Below are 17,203 nucleotides of genomic sequence, written 5' to 3'. Positions count from 1 at the left end.
AAGAGCAAAGAGGAACAAAGAGGAGGAATCTAGCCCATCTTTACGGCTAAAAGTTGATTTTAAAATAAGTTCCACAAAACAAATCAACACCTATACAAAACTGTTTGTACATCAGAGGATGTGGATTATTTTTATGTGTACTATTCACTCTGATACAATACCATTTTCACAGCACATTTTTTAAATCATGTTTTCCTCACACTCCTTAGCTCAGTCACAGAACGCTGGCATTCCTCAGCTAAGTGATTAACATATTTTAGTTCCTCAGCTGCTGCAGAATTGGACTGTGCAAAGCACATCAGAAAAACAATAGATAGTTGAAAACTTTTACAGATCTCAGCCAAACTACCCAATAAAATGAACAGAGAGGAGCCCATCAGCAGGCCAGACTGCAATCACAAAACCCAGAAAGTACATTCAACTTTCAGACCAGACCATCTTCCTGAACTGAAGGGGATTACCCTGCACACAGACTTCTAGGAGACATTTGAGGTATCAATTTTAATGTTGAAAAAAGCAAATCCCCTAAGTATTACCACCTTCCAAAGGCTGCCAGCTGCTTTACAACTTCCCTTTCTGAATGCATGTATGGCATGACTGTAGCTAGTGGAGGATAGAGGGAAGGAAGGGGAGGAAAACCCAGAAAAATGAAGCAAAACCAGGAATCAGAGACATGGCTGATGGAGAACACATTACATGTCCTAAACTTTGGCTTAGGAGCCAAAATGCAGCAACCAAGTTAAACTAACTAACTTTGGCTTGACAAGTAATCCACTGTATTTTAGAATTCATCTCTGGAAAAGAGATGTTCAATCATGATTTAGTAAGCTACTGGGAGAATGAAAGCTACACTATGCATCCAAGCTGCTTCCAAAAGAGGGAGAGAGAACATTACTCCAGGGACTCACGGGTACTCATTACAGACTCCTGTCTTCTACACTCTGCAACACTTACTTGTTCCCCAATTTTTTGCATCTCTCCATCATCTCAGTAAGCAGAACCTGGAAAAATTACTTATTAAAATTAGTGAATAGAGACTTTGCAAATATAGTCTGCTTTAATTGCTGTACTGAAATCTACTAAAAGCTGTTTTAATTACCTCTCCAACACATTCCAATACTCCTGTGTTATCCTATATTTACAGCACAAGAAAACAATGGTGTAGCACAACATAAAACACATCCTCTGGAACAGACACAGTGGCATTTCAATCAAAACCACCATTTTATGGAAGCCAAATCTGCAATCCTTCATCCATGCCATTACTCCAGGTAATCACTATTTGCCAGCCAGGTCAGTTATCTCTGGCAGGAGAGGTGAAAATTCTGCCAGACTGCAAACCATACTGACAGATTAAAACAGCCTGTTCACTATGTTAAGCTACAGGTTACTCAAATCATTTTTATATCTGTATGACAGAAGAAACTGATGAATTCAGGAAATAAAGACTAAACTAGCTAAAGGACAGCAAGAAACAAACAGGAATACTGCCTATGAACTTGAAGCGGTCACACTTGAGCTTTGTGGAAGCAAACATTCTTCCTGTACAGAAGAGAACATCAGACAGTCCTATGTAGGCTCTTTACACTCGAGAACTGACTGAGGAGTGGTTTTTTAGCAGGCAAAATTAACTCTTCACCACAACACTTGCTTTAGTACTGAGCATTACCACGTTCACTTACATCGGGGGCATGGTAGGCAATACACTGCAAAATCCAGTCTATAGCAGGAGAATACAGGGTCAAATACAAAGGGATCTCCACACATTGCACCACCAGCTGGTTCTGAACCGTATCCCCGTGGATCTGTTGAAATAAGAGACAAAAATATGTTGCTGTGAAAAGGCATTTAATGGGAGATATGATAAACTGAATAAAGTTTGTATATGAACAGAAACAACAACAGACAGTATCACAAAGGTACAGATATTCTGAAACATTCCTTGCAAGCTGGGGGAAAAAATATCAAGCTCCTAACATATATTATTCAAGTCTGGAAACATGCTGAATAAAGCAGTTTCAACTTATCAGAATGTATGTAAAATTTCCCATACTATACCTGGATACAGGAACACCCCTAAATCTAGATTTGAGAACTTCTAAGTTTTTTTAAAAGTATGTGGCAGTTGATTAAGGAATGTATTTATCTGATTTTGCAAATAAAACGCTTATTTGCTTACTTGTTTAAATGTTAGAAGGAAGTCAAAAAAATTTTTGTTCAGGCTTTCTTTGAGTTGTGGTGCCACTTCCATCCCAACCTGTATTAAAAGAAAAAGATTTTATCAGCATCTATCAATTCTCCTTCAGACTGAGACAAAAACGCATTTGCTGAAGGACTACACCCAAGTTACACACATCAAATCAACCAACAGCATTGAATCACATGCTTTTGACTGATTATTTCCTTGCTTACTATTATGGTCATGTCCACTAACAACTACCCTGAGGCAGTTACAGCTGTATTTGAACACGATCCTAACATCAGCTCCAAGTATCTGTAAGCAGTGAGAAAATCAGTGTCTACTCCAGTGCACTGCAACAGCCTACAGCAGCACATAAAATCATTCTTACTTATTACAAACACTTAAAGAGAGATTACCCATTCTTAAAACAGAAGAGAAATTACTTTTTGTTTGTTTGTTGGAAGGAAGGGACAGGCTGCTGACTATTTGAGATAAAAGCAGTGACAACACTGGCTGCAGTAAATCTTTGATACAGATCAGAGGAGGTAAATGACAGCCTACCCTGCAAAGGTATGCTCTGGCATAGACTGCAACCAGTGGATCTCCAATTCCTCTAATCATAGATGTTAACCGTGGGAGACATTCCGAAATCCCCCTGTTTTCATCAGAAATGAAAATGAGCTTCAATAGTCAATAACAGAATTACATCACCTACTGAATAACTGAAAGTACTGAAGATAACTTCAGTAGCTGCCTTGTAGACTAACAACTGAGCATGAGTTATAGAAATATCTATCAAAGAAAAAGGATACCAGCACAAAAAATTTTACTTATAAAATAAATTTATGTGTACAATAATACATATCCTATATTCAAATAGCAATAGTTGCTATTCAGAGCCAGACAAATAAAACCAAAAATCTCCCCCTCTAGCTTGGAGAGCAGCAGAGCTATGGAAAAGCTGTGACTCAATGTAAGGAAAGCAGATGCTTAAAGCAGAACTGGCAGAAGTCCTTCCATGTCTCATTTTCCCACAGGTCCTTTTGGACAGAGCTGTACTAGTGCCTGGATATGAGGCCCACTAATTCCAGTAAAAGAACTGCTTTTTAGGGATAATAAAGTTGTCACCAGAGTAGCAATTTGGCTTCCAATGCTCATTTCAAAATATAACTGAACAAAGTCAATTACAAACGAAGGAACATTTTCTGCTCAGCAGCTGGCACTGTTTGGCAACACATTAAACTTACACCAGGGTTTTCAATAGATGGTGGTTCATTGCTCCTCAAATACTTCTCCAACTCTCTCTCCCAATCTGACATCAATATTTTCCTTTCCTTTTTCTATCCTGTCTTTTTCCCACACTCCTTATGTCATCAATCTTCCTTCCCCCTCCACCATCACAAACCACTGGTTTCCAATCTGCATTGGGATTTGTGACAACTGATATCACAACTGTACATATATTTGAGAACTGAGAGCACTATTGTATTTCAGAGTGTATCACAGTTCACCTTTACTTTTTTCATGGTATTTTCATTAAAAATTCCAAAACCTCTCTGTACTCCTTCTTCTCAGTTCTACTAAGACCCTACCCACCATTAATCACAGAACTCTCATGCTTAATTCCTTGAATTAGTTCCTAAGTCTTCCCATTCACTTCCTTTCCACATTTAACGTTATTCTTACGTTTTGGATAGGAACTTATTGCACTTCAGTATTGCTGCTTCCACATAACTAAATTGAAGCCAAGTTAAGGAACAAAACTAATACTCACACCATTGAAAAACCTGAAGCAAACATATACCAAATGCATATTGAACAAACTATTTTAAGGCCTTCTGTAATTAATGTCACTACACTTTGTTGATTTTTACAATTTATCTACAAGATTTTGTTTCAAAATTTTTCATGCATCATCTCTACTTTGGCACTGCCAAACTGCTCCGAGCCAATAATTAAACATTCAGTTTACTGTGCAACATGACTCAAAAGTACATTCAAAACATACAGCCTGAAACAAACAAAACAAAGCCAGTATAAACATCAGATCCTGTGGGTTTTATTGAAACAAACATGTTCACTTTTGGAAAAATCTACAAAAAACCTGCAGACACAATCTGAGGGTCTCATCTGACAAGGATACAATCTGGGAATGAGTTCTCTGATTGAAGCAATCTTGAAAAACCAGTTTAAGCAAGTTTCTTTCGCCGTATCATTAACACTCTCTGGAGAAAAGTTATCTGGGAAAAAAACAACCCAGAAATAGTTACATTCTTTCTGGAAACAAGTTACTTTTCATTCTAGGTTTAAAACTGTATTCTCTTTCCATTCATCAAGAAATTAAATGCACAATAATAAACTAGGCAATAAATTTGCTTCTCAGCTCTCTTGAGCAGCAGTCAGAGCTGAGTACATAACAAGAAAAGGTAACAGTTTTGTAGTAAATAACATTTCAGAACCTGAATTCAAGCACTCAGAGCTCATCTCAGAGCTGCTACTGAGAAATCCAACCTCTGCCTCTGCTGTTCCAAAAGCAGAAATCGTAAAAAAAGAAAATACAGGGAATCTGTAACAAATGCATGTATATAAATCTATAATGACTAGAGAACATACAAAAGAGATTTTTAAGCACTCAAATTCTTTACTTTAAAGGGCCAATACAAATTTTAAATAATCCTATTGCAACACAGACAGAAACCTTGTTTCTGTACACTGAACATTGAACACATCCTATTATAAACTCCTTGTGAAACCATTTAAAATACCAGTGCTCTCCCACTCCTGCCCCCAGAAGGTGAGAAGCTCCACAGGAGAGTTTCCAACTTCCAGCACAAGAGAAGCCACATTAGAACTTCCTGCACTCAGTCAGTATCTTTCTCATCTAGGACCTCAGGAGTTCTCACTGAACTTTGTTTCCCTTGGTTCCCAAAGGACAGGCTCAGAGGTTGGGCCTGAAATGCCCAAAGGTTCACACGCACAGTCAGCAGAGCACAGATTTTCCTTCTCCCTCCCACTTTCAGAGCTGCTTGGGAAGTTCCCACCAGCAATGCCTCTGGCAGCTGTACAGCTGCAGCAGGAGCTCAGCTCTCCAGAACAGAGGTAACTGGGCCCAGAAATTGTGATGTGCTGTGGGAACTGTCTGCCTTCATTAATGCCTGTAAGAGCAGTTTGTCAGATCTGCAACAACCAAATTTGTCTTAATTATTTTCTCTAAGTTTATTTCAAATTTCAGTATTTGTTGGTTTCAAGTTTATGGCTCCAATCCTATGGACTTAACTGCAAACTAATGGTACTGTTCCACTGCCAACTACAGAATGCTTCATCTTGCAAGGATGTGCACTTAATGCACTCCAAATTGCAAGGAAATGCCTGCATTTTCCACGGAATGCTTCAACATCTTGCTAAAGAGGTTCTTTCACATTCATTTGTACTGTAAATGTCAAATTATATTTTTACATTGTGTTGGAACTTCAACTGAAAAAATAAAAAGGGCCCAAGTTAGAAAGATTATTCTAGAAGCAGCCTGCTGCTACTTCCAAAATTCCTCCTTAATCAAAACAAAACTATCAAGTTTCCAGCATAGCAACAAAAACATCTATTTACCAAAAACTGAGACTCTCGGCTTTGTTACATTTCTATCATTAACTTTAAGCTACTAAACTGTAATACTTTCAGAAGAGAGCATATGCTAAGAAAAAAGGAAAAGAAGTCTCTTTCATCTAATTTGGCCATTCCTGTTTAATTCTCTCTCCCCCTAATAAACTCTGTATTAGAGAACTTACACATGATTCCTTGTGATTTCAAATGTCAGGAAGACCCAGTTTACATTTAGTAACAGCAGAGCCACAAGCACATTTTATTATAACTTAGGTATATCCTTCACAATTGAAATGTAAACTTGCATGAGCATTGTGAATAGTGGAAGCTGTAAGCAATGGATTTTACTCTGTTAAAAACTAAAAACTTCTAGATTGAAACGAGACATTTTTCTGTAGGAGACAGAGTAGCAATGGTTTAACCTTCCTCAAGTTTGGATATGATTTTTTTCTGGAGTGGAAACAAACACAAAGTTACCTGGCAGAGAGACTCGGTTATCCACGCACATTGACAGAATTCTTTCATACACGAGTTTCCCTGGTTAAAAAAAAGAATAATAATAATCATAACAAATTAACAAACTGTAAAACACAAAACGTTGGTACAAAGGTTCTCTTTCCAACACACAATGAAATTAGCTGGAAAAAACTTCCTAGAACGCTGACATTTTGCTGCCCTCTAGTGAGGCTGAAATGTTCAGTGTGATTTAGCACAATAAAAAAATTCTCTGGCTCTGTTAAGTGCCGAGGTAACACACAGGTCAGATTTCTCCCAGGCCAGGAAAGGACAGCTGGTGGCCTGACTTTGCTGAGTTTGGATATTGTGTTATCTCCAGCAGCTTTCAGCAAGTAGGAAGGAGCACAAAGAGGAAGCACAACCTGAAAAAACAATTAGATCTCTGTCGTAGCATATCCTGCTGGCACCAAAATACCCTTCAACTCTGAATGCCATTGTAAATCTTTTCCATAACATGGCACAAAAACAAGAAAGTCACATGAAGTGGATGACAATTTCACTTACAAGTTTAAAAATATATTAAAAAGATCAGTAACAACATTTGGATCACTTCACAGTCCCTATTCAGCTAAAGAAAACTTTCTGACTTCTATTCTTCAAATACAAAAACAATGAAAGATTGAGTCAAAAGGCTGCAAAAATCCAAAATACTTTTATAATAACAGCGTGTTTTAAATTTCAAAATGGAGAGATCATGATTTTTCCTAACATTTTGTTCTAGATATTCATTAATACATAAAGCACAGAACCACAAAATGAAATATTTTTATCTTAAAGGCTTTGCTCTTAGGAGTTTTTTGACAATTATATACCATGTTTACCACCAGTGTCCAAATGTTTATGTTGGAAATACTCCATGTTAAAACTACAAGTCATTTCAGCCCTTTCTGGATAACTTCGATGCTTTCTAACGTTACAAAAAAATTAATCTTATTAACAATTGTGTACTAAGTCTGGCACAGTAGATACTTACCGAAAGTATCAAGGATATCTGTAATTAAAACAAATTTACTTGGATAAAACTGGATTACAGTTGTGTCTGAAAGAAGCTTAGAACACTAGGAGAAAAAAAAACAAATAAACATTTTTAGAGGTCAATGCAAGTTTGTGTTTTTACTCCAGAAAAGCTGGAATGGATGAATATCCACAGATGGAAAGGGCCAATATGAACTATGAAGCCAAAAGCACAAGGACATCTAACATAACACACCATGGTGCTTGTTGTAATTTTCAGGATATTCTTCATTTCCAGAACTAGTCACAGACTTGGTTTTCCTTTATACAGGGTAAGCTACAATGCAGAGTTTCAGCTGACCATGCAGATCTCTGCTTTTGCTCAGACAAGACAAATTCTCTCCCAGACAAAGCATTAAAAGGCAGTTCTTCTCTAAAATAACATTTTTAAGGGTGTTGTTCAGTTTTACACCATCTCTCTGAGCATCCATATCAAACACAAAATTTAATATAGACTAAATTAAGAAACAATTTTCCAAGTGTAGTTAATGAGCTTTCCAACACATTTCTGCAGCTCACATAAGTAGTTCAAGCATTCTGGAAACAGACTGAGCCACAGTCAGCTCCAGGGAGGACTCTGCAATCAATCCTCACCTACTGGGACCCAGCCTGATCATGGCATTTGGACTACAATGATGGCTGGTACAAAGTCACATTTGAAAATGCATTACCCACTTAGTTCTACTCTCATTGGAGCTTCTACCAATAGAAAACAGGCAAATGACTGACTGGGGAGAGAATTCCACCTCCTCCTTGCTTACGCCAAACGTGGCCTCTGGCCCCGAGTCTTCTCTGGTCTCTAAGACTCACAATATTCTCTATCAGCTCCATCCCTCCCCTCTCCTTCACCAGGAGACAGTTCTTCAATCTCAGAGGAATAAATAAAGTTAAAGCTTTTGTTATGTTTCAAAAATACAGGAAGCAATCCAATACCTCACAAGACTGCCCTGTTTAAAGAAGGAAATCATAACATTTGAACATGCTTAAACCAGGGGCACACTTAGCCTTTTTGCTTTATTCATCAGGGCAACTTGAAGAGTGCACCAGAGAGACAGGTGAGAGCACTCACATCCTACAACCAGCAGAATCTTCCCTGCTGCATGGCAAGTCTGTCACCTTCAAAGAAAGGCAACTCAGTAGCTGTTTAGGACCTACACATACCATGAACACTTAATTACCACTTTTCTTAGAGCTCACATACATAATCAACTTACTTCAGCTTACTCTAAGCAGCTTAACATACTCCATCTTGACAAGTAAAGTATCTTGCAAAAAGGCACTTGAGGAATCATAGAATCACAGAATCGTTTAGGTTGGAAAAGACCTTCATGATCGTTGAGTCCAACCTTTAATCCAGCATGCCAAGATCACCAGTAAAAAATATGCCCAAGTGCCACATCTACACATCTTTTAAATACCTCCAAAGACGCTGATGCCACCACTGCCCTGGGCAGACTGGTGCAATGCTGGAGAACCCTTTTGGTGAAGAAATCTTCCTAACCAGATGCCAAACTCACTCCTCCTACTGCACACTAACCAGTCTATAATAATAATGACAGACTGTGTATACAACCACAGCCTGATGTCAAGAGAACTGCTCAGTTCTTTTAGAGGATACAGCACTCTGAAGGAAGAACCACAGCAAGTAAAGTTCAGTGAGGTTTCTACCCTATCCTGCTTTATAACTATGGAATTATTATCCTTCATAAAACTTTTTAAATTCATTAATTACCCAAGTACCTATTTCATTCTTAGCCAGTCTTTCAATTAGTGATGACTATCTGCAGCACTAAGTGCTAAGTGAACAACACTTCAGCATAGATGAACATATTCAACTTTGGTGCCACTTTCCTAAAAGGAAGCACTGAATCTCATGTTAGAAACTGTATTATTTCAAAATTGTTTGTGAACCATTTGCAAAAGAACCTATGAAAGCATCAATGCATAGATTATCACTGCATATCACACATATATATATATTTACACACATATTAAAGCACTGTAAGTACAGTACATCCCTGCTCCTTTTCTTCTCATCCAAAGACTATATTCAAACTTCACAATCCTATATATGGATCTTTTTAAAAATAACAATAACAGTGCTGATTTCATAGTATTACAAAAGAACATTAGTCACCCTAGGTCACATATAATTGTTTGATCTCACTTCATTAATGTTTCATTTCCATTTTTCCTTTATTTTCCTTTCCACAATTTAAGATGAAATTACTTCAAGCAGTTTTCACAAGAGTATCCAGAATGACCAAAAAAAATCCTGACTTTATATAACCCCACTGGATGACTACGAGCATTACATCAGTTTTACAGCTTTTAAGAATGTCATTATCTCATCTGTCCTCTGCTGCACTCTGCCTCTGGCCTTTTTTAAAGGCCAAGCCAAACAAAAGAGCATTTAACTGTCCTATTTCCCCTTGCCCTCCTCAAAGCGCATCACCCCAAATGACCCAAAGGAAGACTGTGGACGAGTTTTAAAACAAACAAACAAACAGAAACCCCACACATACCATTTTAAAAATCTGGAGCTGTTTTTGGTAGCTTGCTAAGGTCCTAAATCCCATTATTTAATTGCGTTAGTAAGTTTGGATGGGTAAAATGCTGATGTTCAAAAAGGCATTCCAGTATTATTTGTAGGGAGCAAGGGGCTGAAGGGGAAGAGGACAGGAAAGGAAATTACATGCCCTAGAAAGAGCTGATACCACTACATGTGATTTACTCTAACTATCCTTGAGCAGGTAAAATTTCCACATTTGTCATTTGGTGACTCACTGAGAATTCCATCCCATGTAACCTAGTCAAAACCAACACATAACAACAAACCGGAAAATCCAGCTACTTTCAGAAGTCATAAAACTCTGAAAGAAATGTATTTCAGAGAAGAACAAAAGAAAATAATAGAAAAATAGTAGAAAGCCTTCTTTTCCCAAGAAGGAAACTGGACAAGTTGTATCACCAAACTCACTGGTTCTGCATAGAACAAAAACGTAAAACTGACCTGGATGACTATTTTCAGAGCTTTCACTTTCTGATCAGAGGACCAAGCATCCTTTAAAGACTGGTTCAGTTCTTCAATCCGGTTCATGTAATCCTGCTGAGTCAAATTCAACAGCTCTTTCTGCGATCCCTGGCAAGAAAACACAAACCTACTTAATAAGAGCAGGAGGGAAGGAGAGTGCTGTTATTATAGACTCAAATCACCATGTTGTGGGAGAGAATCCTACAAAATTTATTACAACTTCCCTTCAGGTCTTAGGAACATAGGTTATGGAACATCTCACCTTTGCACAGTAAAATACTGCAGCTTGAGAAATAACTTGTGTACTCAGTATTTCTATCAAGCTCATAACTGTAAATTGAATTAAACTCAGGTAGACAGTATGCAGTTTCTGCCTCTGATAATTCCAAAATGATCAGATGTTAAGACTACTGGGCTCCACGAAGTTTTACAGCAGCTGCAGACCGTATGCAGTAAGAAGGTAAATCAACAGCAACAGATCAGGTAAATTTTCAAATAACAATTTCTAGTGATACAAAAATATGGTTCTGCCTGAATCCTGTAACAATAAGGATTAAAATTACTAGAGAACTCCCACAGAAAGTACATATTTATCTAAATACTGCATAAGCACTTGCAGAATCAGGACCTTTTTAAAAAGTTTCACAGAAGATTTTTGTTTCACAAATTCCTTTCACTGTTATTATTGTGCTGTAATTTCATCAGAAAACCTTCTCACCTCTTCCAGATCATCCAGTTCTTCTAACCTTGTCCTCACTTTTTCAGAAACTGCTGAACCAGTAGTTGTGGCTTTTCCTGTAAAGAATTACATGTTTAAATTTCTTTAACATTTAAACACTGGGATTTCTAAAGAGAAACAAACCTGAAGGAGCCTGATATGGACCAGGCAGCTTCTGTGACAGAAGACAAGTGGTATGATTCATTTAGTGAGTATTCCTGAAGACACACATCTGAACATACTTACACTGCATTCACTTTGAACAAGGGGAATGACAAGTAAGCAAAACTGAATAAAAGTGGATTTTCTTGCAAGTTTTACTGGTAAGAAAAGAATCACCAGATAGAACCATAGGATAATTTAGGATAGAAAAGCTCTGTGGAGGTCTGTGTCCAACTCTCCTCCTCACAGCTGGTCCAGGTCTGAGGTTATAACAGTTGCACAGGGTTATTTATATCCAGTCAATTTAACAATATCTAAGGATATAGATGTCACACTTCTCCTGAACATCCAGATTCAGTGTTCGACCATTCTCATTGCAAAAAAGTATTTTGTATTTTTGCAGAAGCTGAAATGCTGCATGTTTATTCATACATAAAATCCTGATTTACTATGCTGACTATTTAGCCCAGATTCTCTTTGCTACAAAACATGATAAAATATTTAACATTTGGTTCTTTTCTGAACACCCAGCATACAGCTGAAATCATTTCACTTTCATGTAAAGAGAATAAGTGAACAAGTTCCCAAAGGACTTGTTTGCTTTCCTTCCAGTTAGCAGAAGAGCTGATAAACATGATTCTCAAAATATCATTGCTCAGTTTAAATGGAAAAAAGTTTTAAGCTACAGTGGAAGTCAGTGCAGTGAAATAATCACAAATTTATTAGCCCACAGGAATAAAAAACAAGGTGGTTGGGTGGCTTATTTTCAATAATTATTTTAAGTAAAATCCAGTTGTCTTATGCACCAAAAAGCAAGGACCATGATGCCAGAATGGGGGAGGCAGGAAAACACATTTCAACTATTCTTGACCATAAACTGTCACTGCACCCTGCCTCAAGCAACTCTGTTACTGTTAAAGAAAGGGCTCACCTTTTTCAGATCCCATGTACAGATTCTGTGAGGAAGCAGAAAAAGCAGACTTTTAGAAAGCATGTACTCACTAGCATTCCAAGAATGCATAGGGTAATTACATTGCTAATTAACTCTCTAATCATTTAGTAGATGCAAGACCAGAAGTTATTTGCATTGTCACAAAAAGACAAAGTGATGGCTTCTAAATATCAAAAAACTTGGACTCAGCTCTAAAACAATCTTTATAAGTCAGAGCCTGTGATTCAGTTTGCTACAACATTAAAACTGAAATTTAGAGAACCAGTATTTACCCATGAAAGAATTATAAAATAGCAACATCCAAAATCCATTAAAGGTCTAGTACAAATTAAAAAAAAAGGGTGGAAGCCACCACTTACAATAGAAAGCTTCTCTGTTGTTGTGTATCTAGCAAGGATTTCACCACGTTTGCTTGACCATGGTTCAAAGTCACTTCCTACTGCTGAGCTCTCATCTTTATCCCGTTTCCTTCGTGCACCATCCTATGACAGGAGTACAAGTGCAAAAGTTAAATACAGATCTGGAAAAAGAAGAGAAGGCTGATAAAGGTCAACTTAATGTTTCAAGGGTCAGCTGATCCTTTCATAAGTCACAATATCAAAAAAAATCCGTATTTAAATAAATATGTCAACATAAACCAGATGAAAGTAGGTAAATAAAAAAGAATATTCTATTAATACAGTATATTTCCTATATTAACCTCTTAACTGGTGAGACAATACATTTTATGCAGGGTTGGCTTTGTGGTTTTGGTTTGGTGTTGGTTTTATTTTACTTAGTTGAGATAACTGCCCCCAGTGTTACCATGGGAGGAGCAGTAGTCACAGGATCTGCAGCTGCTGCAAACAATGACAAGGGATCGGTGCCATCCAACACACTGCTCAGTGGGTCCATCATAGAACTAGAGGAGGAAGAGGAGGTAGAAGAAGTACTTCCTTTCCGGTTCATCTTCTTGGTCTTGGATTCGGTAACCTAAAGAAAAAGTTCAGAACTATTAAACAAAAAGGTTTTCTCTTCCCTCACTTTTCTTTAATAGATCATCAAAATACAAGCTACATAAATTGTGCTGTTGCAATGAAAGCAAGGAGGCATCAAACAAACTCTTTAGAGTGAGCACCAGCATTTAAACTGAAGCCCCCCCTCTTCCCTGAATCTGGAGGCACTCACTCTTCAGTAGCATTTCCACTACTTTTTTTTCCCTTACAATTCTAGGTTTACAAAACTGTAAGAACAACTCTCTGAATTTCTTTCTAGTACCCCTCCTCTATTTTATTAGGTTTGTCCCTGTCCTCCAAACTCTTTCTTGCTATTTAATTTCCTCTGCCAGTTTCATCTTTACTCTTCTCGCACAACACTCAAGCCTGGAGCATCAAATCCATACCTAAGGCCACTGTCTTATCTCCCTACTGACCTTCCTGAGCAGAAGCTGCTGCCCATTTATCTTTCATTAGCGGATAACTCATCTCTTTGAAGCTGGATTTTTTTGTACATCTTTAAAAGCCTCTTACACATAAAGAAATGATAAATGTTTTAAAGTACACAGCTGACTGGAAGTTAACCCCAAACCAAATCCTACATCAAGCAATCATGCAGGTTATTTGTAATGCAACAATTTGATGTTAAATTTATCCATTATTCAGCATTTAATGCAACCAAGAAAACCCACAAGCTGGAGGTGCTGTGGAGACTGTTTCTGACACATAACAGCACCAGCAAACTTCTGTAAAGGGCAAACAGAATAAACCTTGATGCCTCTAGAACAGGCCACTAACACAGAAAGCAACTTCACAAGTACCACCACCAACCTCAAAGCCTTTTCATTTTAAAAATTAAATGTAAAAAGAGGAACACAACCCGTTTGAATTCAGATTCAACTTCCAAAAGCACCAAATAACTCACTGTAATGGGTTTCAGCGGATGGTAATCGCCAAAATCCAAGGGCATAGATTCCAGTTTGCACACTTCAGATTCAGACACATAGTTTCTTGATCTTGCATGCCTTAAAAAGCAGTAAGGGAAAGTATATATGCATATAAATAACCACCTGCTAAGAGAAGCATATCCTACATCTATACAGATGCTTATTTACAAAAAAAAAGCATATTGAAAAATAAGCAAACATAAAGATCCAAATTTCTCTCTACTGAGATAATGTAAAACTGGAGAAATTTTACTTTCAGCCATTTAGTTGTACTCTTTTTTAGTCTTTGAAACACACAGAGCAGCTAATTGTTCTTTTCTGTTTCATTCAAGGTCCTGAGAATGTTCATAGCACACACTACTGCCTCAGCTGAATAAGTAAAATCAGGGGATACACAAAAAATTCTTTAACCAAACTCCTAACAAAAGCAATCAGCACTTCCCCCACATAACACACATCCTTCCCACAAGAATTAATCCAAACTTTCAAATAATTCCATTCCTACTGAAAGACATAACTCATTTGGAGGATTTTCAGGAGTGCTAAGCAGCCAGCTATTCTACAGATAGCCTGTACTCAAAAAATCCAAGTTTCCTTAATAAAGAAAGAACTATGAATTAGATAATTTATGGTTGTGCCACTCCAAGGAGAAACTTCTGACATCTAATGAGATAGAGCAGAGCAAGAGAAAGACTCCAGTGAAATTCATATCCTTATTTGTTTTCTTTTGTTTCTTAATCTCCAGTTCCTTTTCTTTTTGCTTTTGTCCCATTGTTCAATGACTCTTCTTGCTCATTTGCATCACGGGTTAATCACAATCTGGGTGAAAAGTCTTTCAAACTCTTTCTGGCTACACAATTATTCTTTGATTGCTGACAGCTCTCTCAGCACACCACCCCAAGGCCGAAATCAACTGCACTCTAATTAGTGTAAGCACACTGGGCAAGTGCACATGGCAACGATACATATGTGGGAGTGAACAAGAGCTGTAAACCCTGAAAATAAGTCTTTAAAAAGCACGTTTACAATGTGGCTATTCAAGTGATAAGACAGCTTGTAACAGAGCTAATACAGAAGACAAGATCAAGTTTGCTCTGGCATTATGTTCTGCTTACTCTCCAGGGAAAGGAGATTAAGCATTCCTTTCTTGGCTACAGCAGTGCAGCCAACTTTTGAGAGGAAATAAAAATAAGACTCTGGCCAAGCTGGGGTTTCACTGCCCGTACATCCTGCATGATTACACCCCTGCTTCAGGTGCTCTTTTAACAGTGGGTTTTTCACACATGAGCACCACTGTAATTGCCACCACTCTGCACCTTCGACACCTGCCAGCCTCCCAACCTTTTTCTCTCCTCCTGGTAAAATATCTTTTTTCCTGGGACTGCTTCCAGGCATACAGCACCCTCCCAGAGCCAGGGCTTGTCCTAAAGCAAGCACTGCAAAAAGCTTACAGGGAGCACAAAGGAGCCAGGCATGTAAAATGGAAGAGAGTCCCTTTACAACACTAGACACATATTGGTATTGGTAATACAACGAGGCACATCCCATAGTGACTGCACCTATCATTATTTGAGTATTAAACATTTCAAAAAAGCCCCAATTTCTCTAGATATTTATATGTAGCTATTATAAAAATGCATTGTAGCTCTAGGATTTAAATTATTTTATATACTTGACAAATTTTTTTACAAATTTGTTTACATTTTTAAAATTTGCTTCATTTGAACAGTAGGTAAACACAACTCCTCAGCACCAACAGGTGCTATTTTTTTCCTCATATGCAGACTGATCACTATGCAGACAATTAATCTGCAAAACACTTTTTTAGCATCAATACCACTTAAAAATAGCTAAGGTTCTGCTAAACCCCATAGCATGAAAATATCTTCCACATTAGAGAACAACATGATGGAAACATCTTATTAGGTAAATCTCTAGTTATTTCCCCGTGGCCACTTCTGCATCAATGTTACCAGACCTGTTTATTAGCCTGTTACCTCGTTGCAGTACTACATAAAAATCAATTTTTCAGCATCTCTACTGCTCTGCTTTGTTTTGCTCTATTTTGCTACTGCTTTTGTCTCTTAGAGAAAGAGTGCCTCTTTTATTCTTCCTTTACCAAACACAATACTAGACTGAGTAATTCCATGTCCTACACGGTGCAGTTCCCTCAGACGTACACATTTTCCTGTAAACGCACGTTGCTTAGAAGCTGACTCTGCCTCCTGTAGCCCCTGTCTACTTCTAAAGAGCCTGTGAAAGATAACTAACAGAGGCTAAACTGTGCTGGCAAAGGCAAATACACAGCACGAGAGCTTCATCTCCACCGGCGAGCCGCGAGGCGGGCGGGACGGCGGGCACGACACTCTCCGTGACAACACACCGGGTACAGCCAGCGGCGCTCGGGGAGCTCTTGCGTATTTTAGGGGAAATAACAGGAGGCCGTCGCGTCCCGCCCGGCTCACAGCTACGGCTCCGTCGCTGCGCACAGCTGTGCCGCCGGCCCGACACCCGCGTAGCTCCGTGTAAAGGCAGGGTGTTATGAATGTGATCTGTACCCTGAGCTTTCCCAGACAGCGCCAGACAGCAGCGCCGAGCTGTGGTCCCACGGCAGCGGAGCCGCGGCACCCAGCGCCCCGGCTGCCCCCGCCACTCGCGGGGTCCCAGTCCCACCCCCAGGCCGACCGGTCCCCAGCCCCGCAGTTTCCCCTCTGGCACACCCGGGGCCGCCCCCACCTCAGCCTCCCGGCTGGGCAAGAATCGCCGAGCATGACGGCTGCCCTCGCCCAGCCGTGGGCACCCGCAGCCCCCCAGAGCCCGCCGCCGGCCCCTCACGGGGGGCACAGAGAGCTCCCGGGGCCCCGCCGCCTCACCAGGGGAACGCGGCCATCTTGCGCCCGGTCACATGACAGCGCCTTCCGCCGGCAGCGCCCGGGCCGCCCCCAGCGCGGGAAGAGCCTGAGGGCGGGCGCGGAGCGGCGGGCAAGGCTGCGCGGAAAGCACAGAGAGGCAGCGCTTGTTAAAGATTTAAAGAGTTTATTGTGCAGAATGCTTTAAGTAAAAAGCGAGACTGGTGAGAATGAAACAAAGTACAAAAATAAATAGAC

At 39.2% G+C, this 17,203-nt stretch overlaps 1 protein-coding gene across 2 annotated transcripts in view; it reads right to left on the bottom strand.

Annotated features, from left to right (window-relative positions):
- VPS35L (VPS35 endosomal protein sorting factor like) overlaps positions 1 to 17,051 on the bottom strand; it is a 46,905-nt gene extending 29,854 nt beyond the window's left edge. The window contains exons 1-15 of one of the 2 annotated variants that reach the window (XM_039560437.1): positions 16,970 to 17,051; positions 14,075 to 14,174; positions 12,980 to 13,147; positions 12,535 to 12,657; positions 12,155 to 12,179; positions 11,062 to 11,138; positions 10,323 to 10,451; positions 7,269 to 7,353; positions 6,257 to 6,316; positions 4,326 to 4,422; positions 3,869 to 3,916; positions 2,744 to 2,837; positions 2,180 to 2,257; positions 1,683 to 1,805; positions 955 to 1,001 (exon numbers count right to left, since the gene is read on the bottom strand). In XM_039560437.1, coding sequence (XP_039416371.1) covers positions 955 to 1,001; positions 1,683 to 1,805; positions 2,180 to 2,257; positions 2,744 to 2,837; positions 3,869 to 3,916; positions 4,326 to 4,422; positions 6,257 to 6,316; positions 7,269 to 7,353; positions 10,323 to 10,451; positions 11,062 to 11,138; positions 12,155 to 12,179; positions 12,535 to 12,657; positions 12,980 to 13,147; positions 14,075 to 14,174; positions 16,970 to 16,986 — 1,271 coding nt within the window. In that variant the 5' untranslated portion in view covers positions 16,987 to 17,051. Of the gene's footprint in view, positions 1 to 954; positions 1,002 to 1,682; positions 1,806 to 2,179; positions 2,258 to 2,743; positions 2,838 to 3,868; positions 3,917 to 4,325; positions 4,423 to 6,256; positions 6,317 to 7,268; positions 7,354 to 10,322; positions 10,452 to 11,061; positions 11,139 to 12,154; positions 12,180 to 12,534; positions 12,658 to 12,979; positions 13,148 to 14,074; positions 14,175 to 16,832; positions 16,942 to 16,969 lie in introns of those variants that run through there. The other variant, XM_039560436.1, reaches the window with a different exon arrangement.
- Positions 17,052 to 17,203: the final 152 nt, after the last annotated feature.

The sequence above is a fragment of the Corvus cornix genome, chromosome 14 (genome assembly GCF_000738735.6).
Source record: "Corvus cornix cornix isolate S_Up_H32 chromosome 14, ASM73873v5, whole genome shotgun sequence".
In the NCBI taxonomy this organism is placed as follows: Eukaryota; Metazoa; Chordata; class Aves; order Passeriformes; family Corvidae; genus Corvus; species Corvus cornix.
This window is presented reverse-complemented; position numbering and strand designations above follow the sequence as displayed.